The 16,429-nt window shown below is 31.5% G+C and overlaps 3 protein-coding genes across 4 annotated transcripts; 2 read left to right on the top strand and 1 right to left on the bottom strand.

The window, feature by feature from the left end:
- On the top strand, positions 6,687-13,337 carry LOC104758823 (probable LRR receptor-like serine/threonine-protein kinase At1g56140). Of its 2 annotated transcripts, XM_010481775.2 has the most exons (24): positions 6,687-6,851; positions 6,965-7,151; positions 7,246-7,317; positions 7,407-7,478; positions 7,599-7,670; positions 7,785-7,856; positions 8,816-8,890; positions 9,023-9,094; positions 9,254-9,325; positions 9,416-9,487; positions 9,573-9,644; positions 9,799-9,870; positions 9,976-10,041; positions 10,175-10,240; positions 10,418-10,462; positions 10,562-10,623; positions 10,711-11,072; positions 11,175-11,376; positions 11,472-11,633; positions 11,708-11,826; positions 11,897-12,113; positions 12,186-12,420; positions 12,516-12,666; positions 12,753-13,337. In XM_010481775.2, the coding sequence occupies exons 1-24, from the start codon at positions 6,740-6,742 to the stop codon at positions 13,116-13,118; spliced, it is 3,075 nt and encodes a 1,024-aa protein (XP_010480077.1). In that variant the 5' UTR covers positions 6,687-6,739; the 3' UTR covers positions 13,119-13,337. The 2 variants fall into 2 exon arrangements, with proteins under 2 accessions (XP_010480077.1, XP_010480078.1); XM_010481776.2 differs by lacking the exons at positions 6,687-6,851; positions 6,965-7,151 and having other exon boundaries at positions 7,160-7,317; positions 7,407-7,503.
- On the bottom strand, positions 13,430-14,807 carry LOC104758820 (protein NDH-DEPENDENT CYCLIC ELECTRON FLOW 5). Its single transcript, XM_010481771.2, has 3 exons — positions 14,462-14,807; positions 13,744-14,378; positions 13,430-13,667 (listed from the first exon to the last, which is right to left on the bottom strand). The coding sequence occupies exons 1-3, from the start codon at positions 14,697-14,699 to the stop codon at positions 13,473-13,475; spliced, it is 1,068 nt and encodes a 355-aa protein (XP_010480073.1). The 5' UTR covers positions 14,700-14,807; the 3' UTR covers positions 13,430-13,472.
- LOC104758819 lies at positions 15,048-15,798 on the top strand. Its single transcript, XM_010481770.2, has one exon. It carries the CDS (start codon positions 15,209-15,211, stop codon positions 15,599-15,601), a length of 393 nt encoding a protein of 130 aa, XP_010480072.1. The 5' UTR covers positions 15,048-15,208; the 3' UTR covers positions 15,602-15,798.

The raw sequence follows: 16,429 nt of genomic DNA, 5'->3' as shown, positions 1-16,429 counted from the left end.
AATCTAAATTAATTTATGCATTTTTTAATTTTAGTTTATGATTTATTATTTATTATTTCTTCTAACATATATTTTTATAATTTTATATATAATGTTATATATTGTAAACGTCTAAACCGCCTAAAAACGCCTAAACTCTGATTAGGTGTTCTAGGCGCTAGGCATTGGGTCACCACCCACATACTGCCCAGCAATAATGGTTACAAGTAAGTGGTTTAGGTTTATAATAGATGACACAAAGCTAATTAAACTTATAAAAACCACAAAGTTATTGTCTAAATGTTTTAACTTTGGGCTTTAAATTACAAAATGAAAACTGGGTTTTGGTTTTACAACTCAAAGGTTTCAACTTTCGAATGATTCCCCTAAAAGATGATAACTTTGAGGTCCAAATTGAATAACATATCTTTCTCAGCCTAGTTGGTTGTTGTACAAAAAAAAAACGGTCAACTTGCGAAAAAATATGATTTGATGGGATTAGGCGATCCCCCCTGTTTGTTGAAAGTTACAGTCTTTTTTTTTGTTCTTGTTTATGAGTTGCAAAACACAGAATCATATATACAAATTATTAGACTTTCCACTCTTTGTCTTTAGATTTGGTGTTGTCTTCTTAATAGACTGATCTTGTTTATGGGTAATGTTTGTGTCTAACTATGGTTTCCTTAATAAGACATTTTTAGACACTCAGATTTTGGGATCATGAATCTAATAACCTTTAGAGTCAAGTTGAAAGATCCCGACCCTCGGCGTCCGCGATCAAGGCTTGCGTTTAGCCCCATTCCTGACCGAACATCCGATGATTTAACCCGTTTACTTAGCGTTGGCACGCGGTCTCGCTTAGTGTTAATGCTTAAACAAAAATGTCAGTTGCAAATTACAGACTTTATCTATAATAAAAAATAAATATATGAATAATTAGTATAATTATAAATTATTATATGTTTTATATTTAAGAAGAAATATTTCAATAAATTTATGAATCTTAAATATCCAAATTGATCTAAAGTAAAAGTTTAATTATATAGATATATATCAAGGAACTCGTACAAATATTCAATCATAAAAAAAAAGTACAACACAATAGAAAATATTACTGAGCACTTTGAAATCATATAATCCCACATTAGCCACTATCACCATTTTTTAGTTTGAACATTATATGTGAATTAATATGTAAATAAATTGTGTTATTTATAATTTATGAGAGAGAGAAGAGAAAATAATGATTTGTTTTGCTTTTACTTATTTGTATTAATTTTTAAAAACACTTTTGCTTCTTTTCAATAGAAAACCCTTGGCTAAAACCCATTATTGATTACAAAAGCTATCCACACTATAGATTGATGGGTAAACCCGCAAATTATTATTTTTTCTTTTTTTCTTCTAAAACCACATATTTTTAAAAAAGTTATCTGATTGGTAACAAAAAGCATTTTTGTGTTTTTTTCCTAATTTTGTTTTTATCATATCACAATTCATGGTTTGAGTATGTCACTGAAAAAGCAATCAAAGACGCGTATTTTCATATATTGAAAATTTGGTCTATGTGTTTTTTTTTTTGTAACTTTTTTTGTAACTTTTATGTTAAATTTATTTTTCTTCTAAAAAGAAGAAGGTTTGAAAGTAACTATGCCACTGAATATGCATAGGTTTGCAAATCCATGTCTTTAACTTTGTGTTGATGAATTCAAAACAGAGACGCAGACAATTGTACCATTCAATAAACAAAAGTAGATTACGATATGAGAATTTGTTCAGCTCGCAAAAACTATCTCTTACACAAACAAACATGAAACACCCACAAAAAAAAGAAAGGGTTAATCATATATATAAAAGTAGAGTTTCAGTCTCTCCTTATTGGTCCACTTGGCAATGCAATTTTAACAAAAAAAATATATATATATTAAAACACAAATTAAAAACAATTAATTTCACATTTAACTCACATAATATAAAACTGAAATCTTTATAGCTTCTCCCTATAAATTATGCATTAACTTTATTTCTCCACTAAGTTGTATTAATCAATTGTATTAAAACAAAACAATAAATTAGAATTGTAACTTTCATTTTTCTAAATGCAATTTTTTATCATTTCTCTTCCTCTAAATATTCATTATCTTATTCTCTTAGTCTATCACTCTTTCATTCTCTCATCTTCTTCCACTACTCTCAAATCTCTTTTTTGTTTTGTTTTGTTTTGTTTTGTATTTTTTTTGTTATTGTTGTTGTATGGGTTATAAAAAATCAAATCAAATATCATTGTAAAAGCTTAGTTTTAGAGTTTGTATGATATGTATATCTTATATATTTATTTTAATCTTTTAAAATGTTTATCTCCATTTTCTATTTTATATTAACATCTTATAAGTCATTATTTTCATACTTCCTTACAATATTCACCACACAATAAGATCATAAAGTTGAAATGATCCATATGTAATTATCTATTATGTCTCTGGTTATCTCACATATTCATATATCTTTTTTTCATAATTTATAAATATCAATATAATATTTAAAGATCAATATAATTATCCATTTATCCATTTATCAATTTATAAAGACTATTTTGTTTTGTGATCCAATTGATAAATCTGCAGAGATCAATATAATATATATATATATATATTTTTTTTTTATGATTTGAGGTTTTTGAAAACAAAAAGAACATAATTAAACAATTGGTTTTTTGTGTCTTTAATCAAAATAAAAAATGATCCAAAAAACAAAACATATTCAACTGGAACTTAAATATAAAAATAAAATATAATTTTAAAAATATCATTTCACTAAATTCTCTAAAGATGAAACCATTAGTATGAAATCTAGCACTATAAATTAAATTGATGAGTGAAAACCAAAAAAATATAAGTTATCCTTGGGATTTTAAAAATTATTGAGATTGAAGAATTCATATAATTTTATAAGAAAACTAATTTAGTTTGTCACTTAAAAAGTAATATTTTTTATTTTGAAATATTATGTGTAAGTGTTGAGTTTATATCAACAAACAACCAAATCATGTGAATTTTGATTCAGCCACTTGGTATTACTTTTATTTTAGGTTATAAAAAATTAAAATATTTATTTATAATTAAAGACATGTAACTCCATTTAACTCAAATGTAACTCCTATCCAATAATTGTACATTAATTCATTCCTCCTACTAACTTATTATCTTTCAAGAGAAATTATTTTTGGTTAAATTTTAATATTTTTTATTTATTTTGGTTGGCTAAACTTATATTCATATTTTGGTTGGCTAATTTAATATATTTCTCATGTAAAATTATTGTTTATAATATATTTCTCATTTCAAAGTTTAAAGCAATATATCATATATATAAAAGTAAGGTTTTGGTCTCTCCTTATTGGTTGATTTTCATTTAATGTTTTCTAATTTTTTTTTATTTTTATTTTTTGCTTTCTAATTGCTTTAAACAATATTTAAGATCCAATAAACACAATACATTTAACTCACACATTAAAATAAAATTATAACTGAAAATAAAATAAATTATGCATTAATCATATTCTACCACTCAATTTTATTCAAACACAATAAATTACTATTGTAACTCCATAGTTCTAAATGTAACTTCCATCATTTCTTATCATATAAATAAGCATTCTCTCAATCTATCATTCTCTCATATTGACATTCTTTTACTATCTCATTTTCACATTCTCTCATTCTCTTCTACAATACCTCAAATCATTTTTCATTTTTTTTTGTTATTTTTGATTTCTTATTTTTGTTGTATGGGTTGAAAAAAAAAATGAAATATCATTGTAAATTGTTAATGCTAAATTTTAATTTTAGAGACTACATGATATATATTTTACATTGTTTTTATTTTAAAAGATTTATCTCCTTTATCTAATTTGGATTATTATCTTATAAGTAATCATTCTCTCTTCCTCTCCCACCAATATCAAATGTTGTTATATCTCATATGTGTTGTAAGAGTTTGATTCTATATTTTAATTTAGAAAGTATTATATATATATAGATATTACATTGTTCTATTTTTTAAAGATTCATCTCCATTATCTAATTTGGATTACCATCTTATAGTAAACATTCTCTCCTCCTCTCCTACCAATATCAAATGTTGTTATATCTCATATGTGTTGTAACTTGTAAGAGTTTGATTCTATATTTTAATGTAGAAAGTATTATATATATTTAACATTGTTTTCAATTTTTATTTTATTTATATAAAAAAATATTTCTTTTATATTTCTTGCCTTTCTAATCTATTCATATTTATTTTTTAAATTTGCATAGTTAAATTTAAATTCACATATGTTGGTTTTAACAAAACAATCAACTTTATTTGAGAATTAGATGTTCCTATTCATTTTTAAACGATCAATGTGTAACATATAAGCATTTTGTCTTGCAATCACAAGTTCCATTTCCATTGCTTAACTCCATGGTTAAACTATAATATATGTTGTCCTATTTGTAGGAATAACAACATACTTATTTAATTTATTTAAAAGAGCAGATGATTAAACGAAATAAACATTTCTCCAAATTTTATAATTCAATCAGTGAGTGTACTTATTACTTTGAAAAACTTTTACATTGAAGTTCATAAAATCATATAAGAAAACTAAAATACTATATCACTTCAAATTTGGAAGGAAACACTTGGTATTCCTTTTTAAAAAAGTCAAGACACATATAAAAATTTATTAATATTTAACTCACTTTAAAGACATTAAAGGTCATTTAACTCAAAAATAACTTCTATCCAATAATTTCATATATTCCTCCTACAAAAAAAAAAAAAAATATATATATATATATGTTCAAGATTGTATTTAAATATTACATAATTTTTTAGTTAGCTAAATTTATAGTCACATATATACAATATATATACATAAGAATTTATATTACTTATTAACACCATAATTCGACCCATTATTTGCTTAACTCAATATTGGTTTCAAAGCCAACTAAAGAAAAACAGAAACGATCTTATTGATATTAGACCAAAACATGGGCATACAAACATAATCACTTACACTGAAGATATTTTTAAAAAATAACTTATTATTGCAACATCAACGTATGAAGGGTTTACATAAGCAGTTAATTAGAAAATTTATAATACAATAAATGTATTGGAAACAATATCAGTCAATGATAAGATTAGATCCTCAAAAGCAAGAAACAACATCTTCATAATTCATGAAAAATAAATGCCACAATTATACACATCTGAACGAAATGGTATAAACATATAGTGTATAAATAAAAGTGACGGCAAAGCCCGTATATGCCTAATTAAAATGAAATAATACAAAAGAGAAAACGAAAAAGACAAAAAAAAAACAAGAAAGTGCCAACTACACCACAATCCACGCGTTGCGTGGAGAAGCACCTAGTTAACTAAATACCACAGTTTTGAAAAGTATTTAAGACAATACCACAGCAACTTTTTTTATTAGAAAAATACCATAGGGTCCACGTTTTTTTGAGTGTAAAAAGACAAAATCACCCTTTTTAATTTTAGTGTAAAATTGAAAAGTCAAAGAGTTGGTGATATTTTTTAAAATAGCATGTCATTTCATTTTAATTTTAAAATATAAACCCTAACCATTTCATTTGTGAACCCAAACCGACATATATTTTCGTTTTAATTGTAAAATCGAAACCCTAACTATCTCATTTGTGAACCCAAACCGACATATAAACCCTAACCATTTCATTTGTGAACCCAAACCGACATATATTTTTGTTCTAATTATAAAATCTAAACCCTAACTATTTTATTTATGAACCTAAACCGACATATATTTTCGTTCTAATTGTAAAATTTAAACCCTAACCATTTTATTTATGAACCCAAACCGATATATAATTTCGTTTTTAAAAAAAATAACATGATATTTAAACGAATAACTTGTAATATATGTAATGGGTATAAAAGTAATTGTAAATGGAGAGAGAGAAATACACTGTACATTTGTGGTAGTTTCTTAATTAGTTTTGATTCTTGTGGCATCTACTACATATACCCAAAAAGAAATTAGCCTTTTTACGTTTTAAGATGATGTTTTCTTTTCACCTTCTCTTTAGCCCTCGTTTGAAAACGAAAAGACTTGGAAATGTATCGTACGTACATTATAACTATGTAACTTGGTGAACAAAAAAAAAACTATGTAACTATTTTACAAATAAGCCCNAAAAAAAAAAAAAAAAAAAAAAAAAAAAAAAAAAAAAAAACATACTAAATCATAAAGGCTTTTTGGTTTGATTATGAACCTTAAAAAAACAAAAAAGAAATTAAGTGGATGTTCCCAAAAGGCTAATTTGTCAAAAGTCTTAAAACGTTATCAAAAGTCTTTCACTTCCCTCCAAAAACACTTTTGCATATTCACAAGTCTCTATCTTGATAATTAAGTGGATGTTCCCAAAATTATCATCGATCACGCTGGAGGAAAGGACGACGAGAAATGACAACTCCAAGCCGACAGTAAATTTCGTATTACTTGGAAGTAAATTGTAAGTGGATCATCATATCTTATCATGTTTTGGTTGGTACATGTATAAGTCAATAAGTCAATGACTACAAGTCAAGAAAACTAATTTAATTTCAGACAATATTCAAAATAAAAAAAAACGAAAAAAAATTTTAAGGCAAATATATAGGGAGGCGATATGATACATAGTAGAGTTACACATAGCTTAAAAGTTAAAACATCCCGTCCACGACGATGCCCACGTGTCTGCTACTCACCGTCTGGTTGCTCTTGTGTATCTCCTGTTCGGTTCACCAAGTTCGAGCTCAAAACCGAACTGGAGCCACTACTACTCATCCGGACGAAGGTGATATATATGCTACGTACTTTGAAATAATTAATTACAACAACTTTTTGTTTGGTTTAAAAAAAAGACTGACGACTGACGACTGACGGTTGTTGTGGGATAAACTGCAACAGCACGAGCCTTGAACTCCATCTTCGCGGCTTGGAGGATCCGTGCTCCGAGCGCATGGAACATCAGCGGTGAACTTTGCTCCGGCGCGGCCATCGATGAGGGAATAGTCATCGACGACAATGACTACAACCCTTTAATCAAATGCGACTGCAATTTCGTCAACACCACAATCTGCCGCATCACAGCACTGTACAGAACATATATCTTTCTCTCTTTTTTTTGGTCTTTGTGAATTCACCCACTGGATGTTGCCATGTTATTGTTGTTTCACTTTCATGCACAGCAAGGTTTTTGAGAGGAATGTTGTAGGACCTATACCTCCAGAGCTCTGGACTTTGACATACCTCACCAATCTGTATAGACTTTGACCCTTTCCTCTTTCTTTTTCTTATCATTATCAAAACAAACCAAAAAAACAAATGACATAACGCCTCTTTCTTTCAGGAATCTGGGTTATAATTATCTTACAGGCTCCCTTTCTCCTGCAATTGGAAATTTGACTCGAATGGAATGGCTGTAATATACTAATTATAAGGCTCATGCATGTTGCTTAAATGAAACCTTCTTCTTCCTTTTCGTTTTAATATCTCTTTCTCGTCTCTCACGTACGCTCCAACTGTTTCTCAACTACTGTAGGACTTTTGGGGTCAATGCCTTGTCTGGCCCCTTGCCCAAGGAAATTGGTTTGCTTTCAGAATTGAGATCGCTGTAATTATAATTAAGCTTCTTCAATTCTTCTTTAAAAAAAAATATCTTAAAATGTCAGATTTTGATGCTTCCTTGTTATTAAACCTATCGTGTATATATGTTCTCTGCATGCAGTGCTATTGGTGTAAATAACTTTTCCGGTTCTATACCAGCTGAGATTGGGAATTGTGCGAAACTACTGAAAATGTGAGAATCTAGTAGTATCTACACAGTACTTTCATGTAATTTATTTCTTTATGCATGGCAGTGCTCTTAATTAATTGATATTACTGAACAAAAAGAAATCTCGTTTTTATATTATATTTTTACGGATTGTTCATTTAATATTATAGTTATATAATTCAAAAATAATAATATATTTAAATTTAAGTCATCCATTATTAATTTATTATTTAGCAGTTTAGTATTGCACCTGTAAATTTAGAACTAGAGAGGTGTCAAAAGAGATTAGTAATTTCATTTTAACTTATCCTATATCTGACTAGTGACAATTCTAACATGCTCCATCTTTTGATCTACGAACTCTTAAATCAAATTTTTATCATAATAATTTCTTGGGGCATTTTTGAAAGTTAGAATTTTATAGTATTACAATTTTTATCTATATAAAATAAAATTCTTACAACTAATTGTTTTTTAAATACCTTAATTGTTTTTAGGGAACTAACACAGCTTCAATGTTGTAAAATATTGTTAAGAAAAATTGTAAAATGTTCATCATACTAAATATTATAATACTGGTGGTGTTGACAATAAGAACAAATGAGAATTTAATATGTGTGATAGTGTCGGATTAATATGTGTGATAGTGTCCTTCCCTGATATTTTAAATTTTCTATAATTTTAATTATTCATAACATTGTAAAAGTTTTATAAATTTTAAATATATTGATAATAATATTTAAAAAGTTTTAAATTTATTCTATCAAATATATATAATATGTGAACAGTCCAATTATATAACCGAATTAAACCAGATACAAACTTTTAAAAATTTTTGAATGTTTACGTTAAATTACATACGTCTTTAAAAAAAATAGCGTGGGTAATATTTAACTTTAATAATAAGTATTTATGAAATATACTTTAAATTTGGTAATAGAAATATTTTCAAGTTATCAAGTGTTAGAAAATATTTATCGCAGATATCTTGGAACTTCTGGACTGGGTGGTGGGGGAATACCTTCATCATTTGCTAATCTTGTAGAGCTGGAAGAGGCGTAAGATTTTATTTTTATTTACTTAGCATATAATTAAGTTTTGTCGTTGGATTTCTAGCTACGTACATTTTTGTTTTTTTTTCCGTCTTGCCGTGAGGTGATTTAATTTTGTTCCTTAATGTTTTGTTACAGCTGGCTAAACGATCTGGACATCACTGGTCAGATACCAGAATTTATAGGAAAATGGAGTAAACTTACTATCTTGTAAGAATGATTTCATTTTTTAAGGAGTTATATATAACATATTTGTTACATTGCTCTTGTTTTTTATGCCTTTCTTTCTTTAAATTTGTAGTCCTAGTGAAAAATTTCTTAATTAAACTTTGGGATTTAATTAGCGATTGTTACCACGTTTTACTGCAGGAAAATTCACGGAACTGGTTTGAGTGGTCCGATACCGTCGTCATTTTCCAACTTAACTTCTTTGATAGAATTGTACGTGTTGTATTGCACTGGTGTCTTCTTGTTTACTATTTTCTCTTTTTTTCCATCTCTCCTCCCACATAATCCTAATCCTAAATGTAGGCATCTTGGTGATATATCCAATGGAAGCTCTTCTCTTGAATTCATCAAAGGCACGAAATCTCTAAATATTTTGTAAGGCAACAAATCATAAACTGTTTCCCTCTCCTCCTTAATTATATATGTGTATTTTAACATTTTGATGATATATGTGTCGCAGAGTATTTAGGAACAGCAATCTCACTGGGACAATACCCTCTAATATCGGGGCCTTCTCAAGTCTGAAACAAGTGTGAGTACAACATACATCCGCGTGTTCGGAATCTTTTTTGTAAAACGAGAATGAGATGATGTGTGAAAGTCACCCAAGTGCTGATAATATCATGTTATATCTCATTTTTCCCCATTCATTGAACTTGGTGTGTAATTCGTGTCTGTTTGTCCAGTGATTTGAGCTTCAACAAACTACATGGACCAATTCCGGCTTCACTTTTCAACTTAAGTGGACTTACTCACTTGTAAGTTTTCTACCTTTTTTTTATGTTTTAATTAATCTACTTAAGTGGCTTCACTTTTATGTTGGTAATATATGTATATCTACGAGTGATAACTGTTCATATTAGGTTTCTTGGAAACAACACGTTCAATGGTTCTTTGCCCACTCAAAAGAGCCAGACGTTGAGCCATATGTAAGTTACAAAGTCCTTTATAATTGGAAGCCACAATGTCCGACTCTAGTTTTGTACCCGATAAACTGTTTTGAAATATTTAACATATTTTGTGGTAGATCCTAATCATTCTTTTTGTTTTCTTTTTTTTCAGAGATGTTTCGAACAATGATTTGTCTGGTAGTCTTCCTTCATGGGTCAGCTTACCAAACCTGAATCTGTAAGTAAACAAAACATTATATATATATATATATATATCTGCTACATTTATATATTCAAAGGTGTTTTTTTCATTTCAATCTCAGAAATTTTGTTGGCTTCCTTTTTCTTTTAATAGGAAATATATTTAGTAATTATAATCATAATATAATTAACGGTATGTTATTTGTGCATGCAGCAACCTTGTTGTTAACAACTTCACCTTGGAAGGTCTAGACAAGAGGTGATTTTATTACATATGTTCTGGTTGATGCCTGAAAATTCCAATTTCATTTTATTAGCGTTCTTCTTTCTAAATCTGTTTTCAATTTTGTTAAAAAAGGGTTTTACCAGGACTGAAGTGCCTGCAGAAGAACTTCCCTTGCAATCGAGGCAAAGGAATCTGTAAGTGTGGCAGTATGTTAATGTTGTGATGGAATATGTAGTAAGATTTGCTAAAGGTTTTATCTATTAATGAATGGTGGGGTCTAGATTCTGACTTTTCGATCAACTGCGGAGGATCACAAATACGGTCTGTTAGCGGAGCAGTATTTGAGAGCGATGAGGAGGATCTTGGATTGGCTTCATTTTTCGTGAGTGATGTTCAGAGATGGGCAGCCACTAGTGTAGGAGCTTATGCCGGAAAGATCAATAATGTATGGGTTGTCAACACTTTGGACTCCGACTCAAAGCTTTTTCAGACAGCAAGACATTCTTCATCTTCCGTAAGGTATTATGGGTTGGGGCTAGAAAATGGAGGCTATACCGTAACACTTCAGTTTGCTGAAATACTGATTCTTGGTTCTAACACATGGAAAGGTCTAGGAAGACGACCTTTCGACATTTATGTCCAGGTCTTCCCTGCCGCTTAATTTACAAGTTAACTTGTTGGTGTATATTACGTAGTAATAATCTTCTCGCTGAACTCTGAGACCTAGCTCCGTATATGTTTCCAGGGAAGACTTGTTGAAAAGGATTTTGATATACGTAGAACAGTTGGTGACTCTACTGTCCGAGTAGTTCGGAGAGAATATAAAGCAATTAATGTATCAGAAAATTACCTTGAAATTCATCTTTTCTGGGCTGGCAAAGGATCATTTGGTATTCCTGTTTTGGGTACTTATGGGCCACTGATATCGGCCGTCAGTGCAAAACCAGGTATCACGATAACAACTGACGATTTCTTTTTTTTCCTTCTTTTGCCTGGTCTTTTTTCTATCTCCATGAGACCTAATAAGTGTATTGTTGTTCAGATTTTACACCAACTGTAGCTAACAGGCTACCACAAAGGGAAAAGTTTGGCACTGGTACTTTTGTGGCTGCTATTGTTGGCATAGGACTTTTGATCATCTTTTTTGCGGGCGTGGTTCTCTTCATCATCCAAAAAAGCAGAAAGCGCTACACAGATGATGAAGGTATAGATGTCATGTCATAACAACACACAATATTATGATCTTTTAAAATGGTTCATATATATTTTTTGTTGCAGAGCTGCTTAGTATGGACGTAAAACCTTACACTTTTACTTACTCTGAACTTAAAAGTGCCACTCAAGATTTCGATCCCTCAAACAAGCTTGGAGAGGGAGGGTTTGGGTCTGTTTATAAGGTAAGCCATTTAAATGAATAAAATACACAAGTGTACATTTTTGTTATGATTTAACACATTACTTTAACAGGGGAACCTGAGTGATGGAAGAGAGATCGCTGTGAAAGTGTTGTCGGTTGGATCCCGACACGGGAAGGGACAATTTGTAGCAGAAATCGTAACAATTTCTACAGTTTTGCATCGCAACCTAGTAAAGCTTTACGGGTGCTGCTATGAAGGAGATCATCGTTTGCTTGTATATGAGTACCTCCCTAATGGAAGTCTCGATCATGCACTATTTGGCCATGGTTAGTAATGAGCAGCAAGATTAGTACTTATTTATCTTTCATTCTCTGCCAAGCTGATTTTGGATGTTGCAGGAGGTAAAAAGATTTTACATCTTGATTGGCCAACCCGTTTTGAGATATGCCTGGGAGTAGCCAGAGGTCTAGCCTACCTCCACGAGGAGGCAAGTGTTTGCATAGTACACAGGGATGTGAAGGCCAGCAACATTTTGCTTGACTCTAAGCTTCTCCCAAAAGTTTCTGATTTTGGGCTTGCAAAGCTATACGATGACAAGAAAACCCACATGAGTACCAGAGTGGCAGGGACCATGTACGTATCCCCAAACCCTCAACCTGGTTTTCTTCTTTGCAACAATACTATGGGTTTATACCCTCACACATAATTTTGTACTTGTACCAATGCAGTGGATATGTTGCGCCAGAGTATGCCATGCGTGGACATCTAACAGAGAAAACGGATGTGTATGCCTTTGGTGTTGTGGCTCTTGAGCTAGTGAGTGGAAGGCCAAACTCTGATGTGAGCCTCGGTGAAGAAAAAAAATATCTTCTTGAATGGGTACGTTCTTGTTATTTACTTTTATATACATTTTTGATTTGGATATGGTTTAAGTCGATATAATCGTACGTGGTGTGTATATATAGGCATGGAATTTACACGAGAAAAGCCGTGAAATGGAACTAGTAGATCCTGATCTGATTGAATTCAACATGGAAGAAGTGAAACGCATGATAGGAATTGCTCTGTTGTGCATTCAGACATCTTATGGCTTGAGACCACCCATGTCAAGAGTGGTGGCCATGCTTTCAGGAGACGTTGAGGTCAGTGATGTAACCTCTAAGCCAGGCTACCTAACCGACTGGAGATTTGATGACACCTCTAGCTCCTCTTTCAGCGCCTTTCAAACTAAAGAAACAGACACTTCTTCGTCCTACTCCACAGGGTTTGTGACCCCTAGAAACGGTGACCTTAAGCAAATGCTTGGAGTCAAGATCAATGAGGGGAGATGACAATGTTTCTCCTCTATCTATACATACCTTGTTGAAAATTGATTCAAAGGTATCATTCAGCAAAAGTGTTTTTGTGTTTTGTTTTCTGTTCAACAGTTTTTCTCTGTTCCTCTGTTTTACAGCAGACCTTTGTGTTATTGTGTATGTGACTAGATGAGGATACCATTTTCTTAAACATATTTCCAATAATGTTTTGAGCACTTCATAATGAGGTTTTCCGCTGGTGGTTGAATAATAGATGTTTCTAGTTGAAAGAATTTTGATGATCATGGAGGTTAAAACTTTAAAATAACTGTTTTGATACCTTTTAGTTAGCCAATCAAGTTATTATTATATTAAAAAAACAAGAACGCCTTAGGAATTAGGATTGTTAAGATGTAGCACACCTCTCCATACACAACCAGGTTCCAAAGAGATTGGACTTAGCAACGAAGATGGTCCAATACATACATAAGCAGACTTTGTGTAACTTTCAAGTCTAGAACCTGGACTGTACATGTACACTTCTTCAAACCCTTCTCTTCCCACTATCACCGAGTTTCTTCTTCCCTGCAGAATTTAACCCATTTCATTAAATCCACAAATAAAATTTGAATTAAAGAGGTTAGCATGTAAATATTATTACCCTATCAATGACAGTGAAGCTCTTAGGAGCATATGTGTATATCCTACTCATCTCTTCATTCAACTGTTTGTAGTTGCTCTCTTCTTCCCCAGCAAGCCCGGATCTTTCCTCTTCTTCCTCGCCTTGAACCACTCCGAAACGAGGTAGAAACGGAGCCGTTTCAACAAAATCCGAACCTTCTAGCCCAACTGCAAATGTAGCTTCTGGTGTACTCACTGTCAAATAACTTACAAGTGAACAACCCTTAAGCTCAACTGGTGAACTCCCTTTGTTTGTCACAAAAATCTCAATGCTAAGTGTTTCTTCTCTCAGACTTATAATCTGTTTCATCTCAATCTCTTTAATGATCTTGTCACTTCGTCTCAGCTCCATTTGAACACAATCCTTTGAATCTCCACTGATCCCATGTAGTCTCCATTCATTGATGATCTCATCAGAATCTGATGAACTAAATGCAGATGAAACACCTCCTCGTATCACTACATCTTCTTCCTCTTGTTCCACCCATGTGTGGAGAAGCTCCACTTTGCCACCGTGCCACACTCGGACTTTATATGAAGTTACCATCCCACGTGACAACACAACATTGGCTGAACTCCCATTGTCCAGTTTTAGTTTAGCAATACATGTCTCACCTGCCCCATTAACAAATTTCTAAGCCTTTTTTAATTTGTAATCCAACTTGTAAGACTGAAACTAGAGAAAATATATACTATACCAATATCTTGGAAAGTGGCTCCATGGCCAGAGAACTCTCTCCGGAGATACTCAATGTCAATTGGAAACGCTGGTGATGCTGCTGCTGAAGCTGATGGTGGATGAGAAGATTCTAATCGCTTAACATTTTTATGAAACTGAAGTGGCAAAGAAGCAAAAGATGAGCTCAAAACAATCTTTGAAGATCTACTCAAAGGATAATTGCTATGTGAAACATTCATAGAATGAAGCAAAGCCATTGTTACGGCTCTGAAAAAACGTTTCAGAGCTTAGCCATGGAGAAAGAAAGAAGACAAACACTCACTCACAACATGGCCTTATCTTCAAATTTTGACCGTTTGCTATTTTCAGTGGCTCCAACTCTCTACCAGTTACAAGTTAATGGTTTGGGCTTATAATATTGGACACAAACCTTAAACTTATAAAACCACAAATCTAGTTCTTGTCTAAAAGGTTTTCCACTTTGGGCTTGTTTTGGTTTTACAACTCAAAGGTTTCAACTTTCGAATGATTTTTCTCTAAAAAGATCATAACTTTGAGGTCCAAATTAAATAACATATCTTTCTCAGCCTAGTTGGTTTGTTGTACCAAAAAAAAAAAACGGTCAACTTGCGAAAAAAAAACAACAAAGTCAGTCTATACCAAAAAGCACGAAACGGCTCGGAGACGAAAGTCAAAATCGTAACCAACCAAAAAAAGAAGGAAGCCATCGCCCCCCAATTCAACAACGCAGCCCTCTGAGAGAGTAATGGTGTTCAACAGTGCGACGATTATGGCGGTGGCAGAAGTCTCTACCGACACGTGGCAGTTGATATGGAGGGTTCCGTCGTCGCAGAGGATCAATACAGAGCAGCTTCTTGACATAGCTGTTTGCTACCCGGTGAATCAATTGAGTCGTTTCGTTCTCTGTTTATGGACTTTCATGTGTCTTCCTTCTCAAGATTCTTTCTACTCGTACACCTACGAAACTTTATCTGATTCTGATTCTTCTTCTTCAGATGTTGATGATGATGATCGACTTGCTTTTGATCATAATAATTTTTATAATCATCGTGTTTATTATTCTGATCATGATGATGATGATCGATCTATATCGTCGTTTGATGATGACTATTATGATCATTACTCTCATTCAGATTGACATTTTTTTTTCTTTCTCGTTTTATAGTTTTATTCTAATCTTTTGGGGGGTTTATGAAGAGGTGATTTGATGGGACTAGGTGATTGCCCCTGTTTGTTGAAAGTTACAATCTTTTCTTTTTTTGTTCTTGTTTATGAGTTGTAAAAACACAGAATCATATATACAAATTTTAATAAGACATAAACAGATAAACTGATTGTTTTAGACACTGAGATTTTAGGATCATGTGTCCAATAACCAAGTTGTCTAAAATTGGAAATCTTGAGAGACAGGGAACTTGTTGTGTTTTTGGATATGTCAAAATAAACGTATAGCTTAGACCAAATTTGTCTGTTTTTTTTCTCAACTCCTCATGTATGTCCATTGTTGCTCAAATTCAATAACCAATTTAAAGAATTGAACTATTTTATAAACAGTGTTTGCAATTTTCTAGTAGTATTCAAAATTTGAATATTAGTTAAACGAGATAGGATGATGATGCATGTGAAACTGCCACTTATAATGTGAAAGCATCACTCTATTTCAAATTGGGTATGTTTACTTGTGTTAATCATATAAAATGTCTACAGATTTTCTTAAAAATTGTATATAAATGATGACTTTGACCAAAATTGAAACTACATTACAAATTTTCATGTGAAAGTTATATTTGCAGACGGGTTTATATATGCACGTATCATATATAAATGGTGATTAGTTTATGGCTGACAATCTGACATCCTAGAACTAGTTTTGTCTTAAAAGGATTACAGAGACCCGAAGAAAATATAAACTTAAAGGGTTACTCTGTTAAAAGGTCTTTACTCTTTTTTTTTTTTTTTTTTTTTT

The sequence above is a fragment of the Camelina sativa genome, chromosome 17 (assembly GCF_000633955.1).
Source record: "Camelina sativa cultivar DH55 chromosome 17, Cs, whole genome shotgun sequence".
NCBI lineage: Eukaryota > Viridiplantae > Streptophyta > Magnoliopsida > Brassicales > Brassicaceae > Camelina > Camelina sativa.
The sequence above is the reverse complement of the archived record's forward strand: the minus strand, read 5'-3'. Positions and strand labels throughout refer to the sequence as shown.

Bases quoted from the DNA above. Each gene is read 5' to 3' on its own strand.
- LOC104758823 (XM_010481775.2), top strand. From the start codon at position 6,740: ATGCCCACGTGTCTGCTACTCACCGTCTGGTTGCTCTTGTGTATCTCC. The intron at 7,318-7,406 runs GTATAGACTTTG...TCTTTCTTTCAG, and splicing joins TTGACATACCTCACCAATCT to GAATCTGGGTTATAATTATC. The intron at 12,667-12,752 runs GTACGTTCTTGT...GTGTATATATAG, and splicing joins AAAAATATCTTCTTGAATGG to GCATGGAATTTACACGAGAA.
- LOC104758820 (XM_010481771.2), bottom strand. From the start codon at position 14,699: ATGGCTTTGCTTCATTCTATGAATGTTTCACATAGCAATTATCCTTTG. The intron at 14,379-14,461 runs GTATAGTATATA...TTAATGGGGCAG, and splicing joins AGCCACTTTCCAAGATATTG to GTGAGACATGTATTGCTAAA. The intron at 13,668-13,743 runs GTAATAATATTT...TAAATTCTGCAG, and splicing joins GCTTCACTGTCATTGATAGG to GGAAGAAGAAACTCGGTGAT.
- LOC104758819 (XM_010481770.2), top strand. From the start codon at position 15,209: ATGGTGTTCAACAGTGCGACGATTATGGCGGTGGCAGAAGTCTCTACC.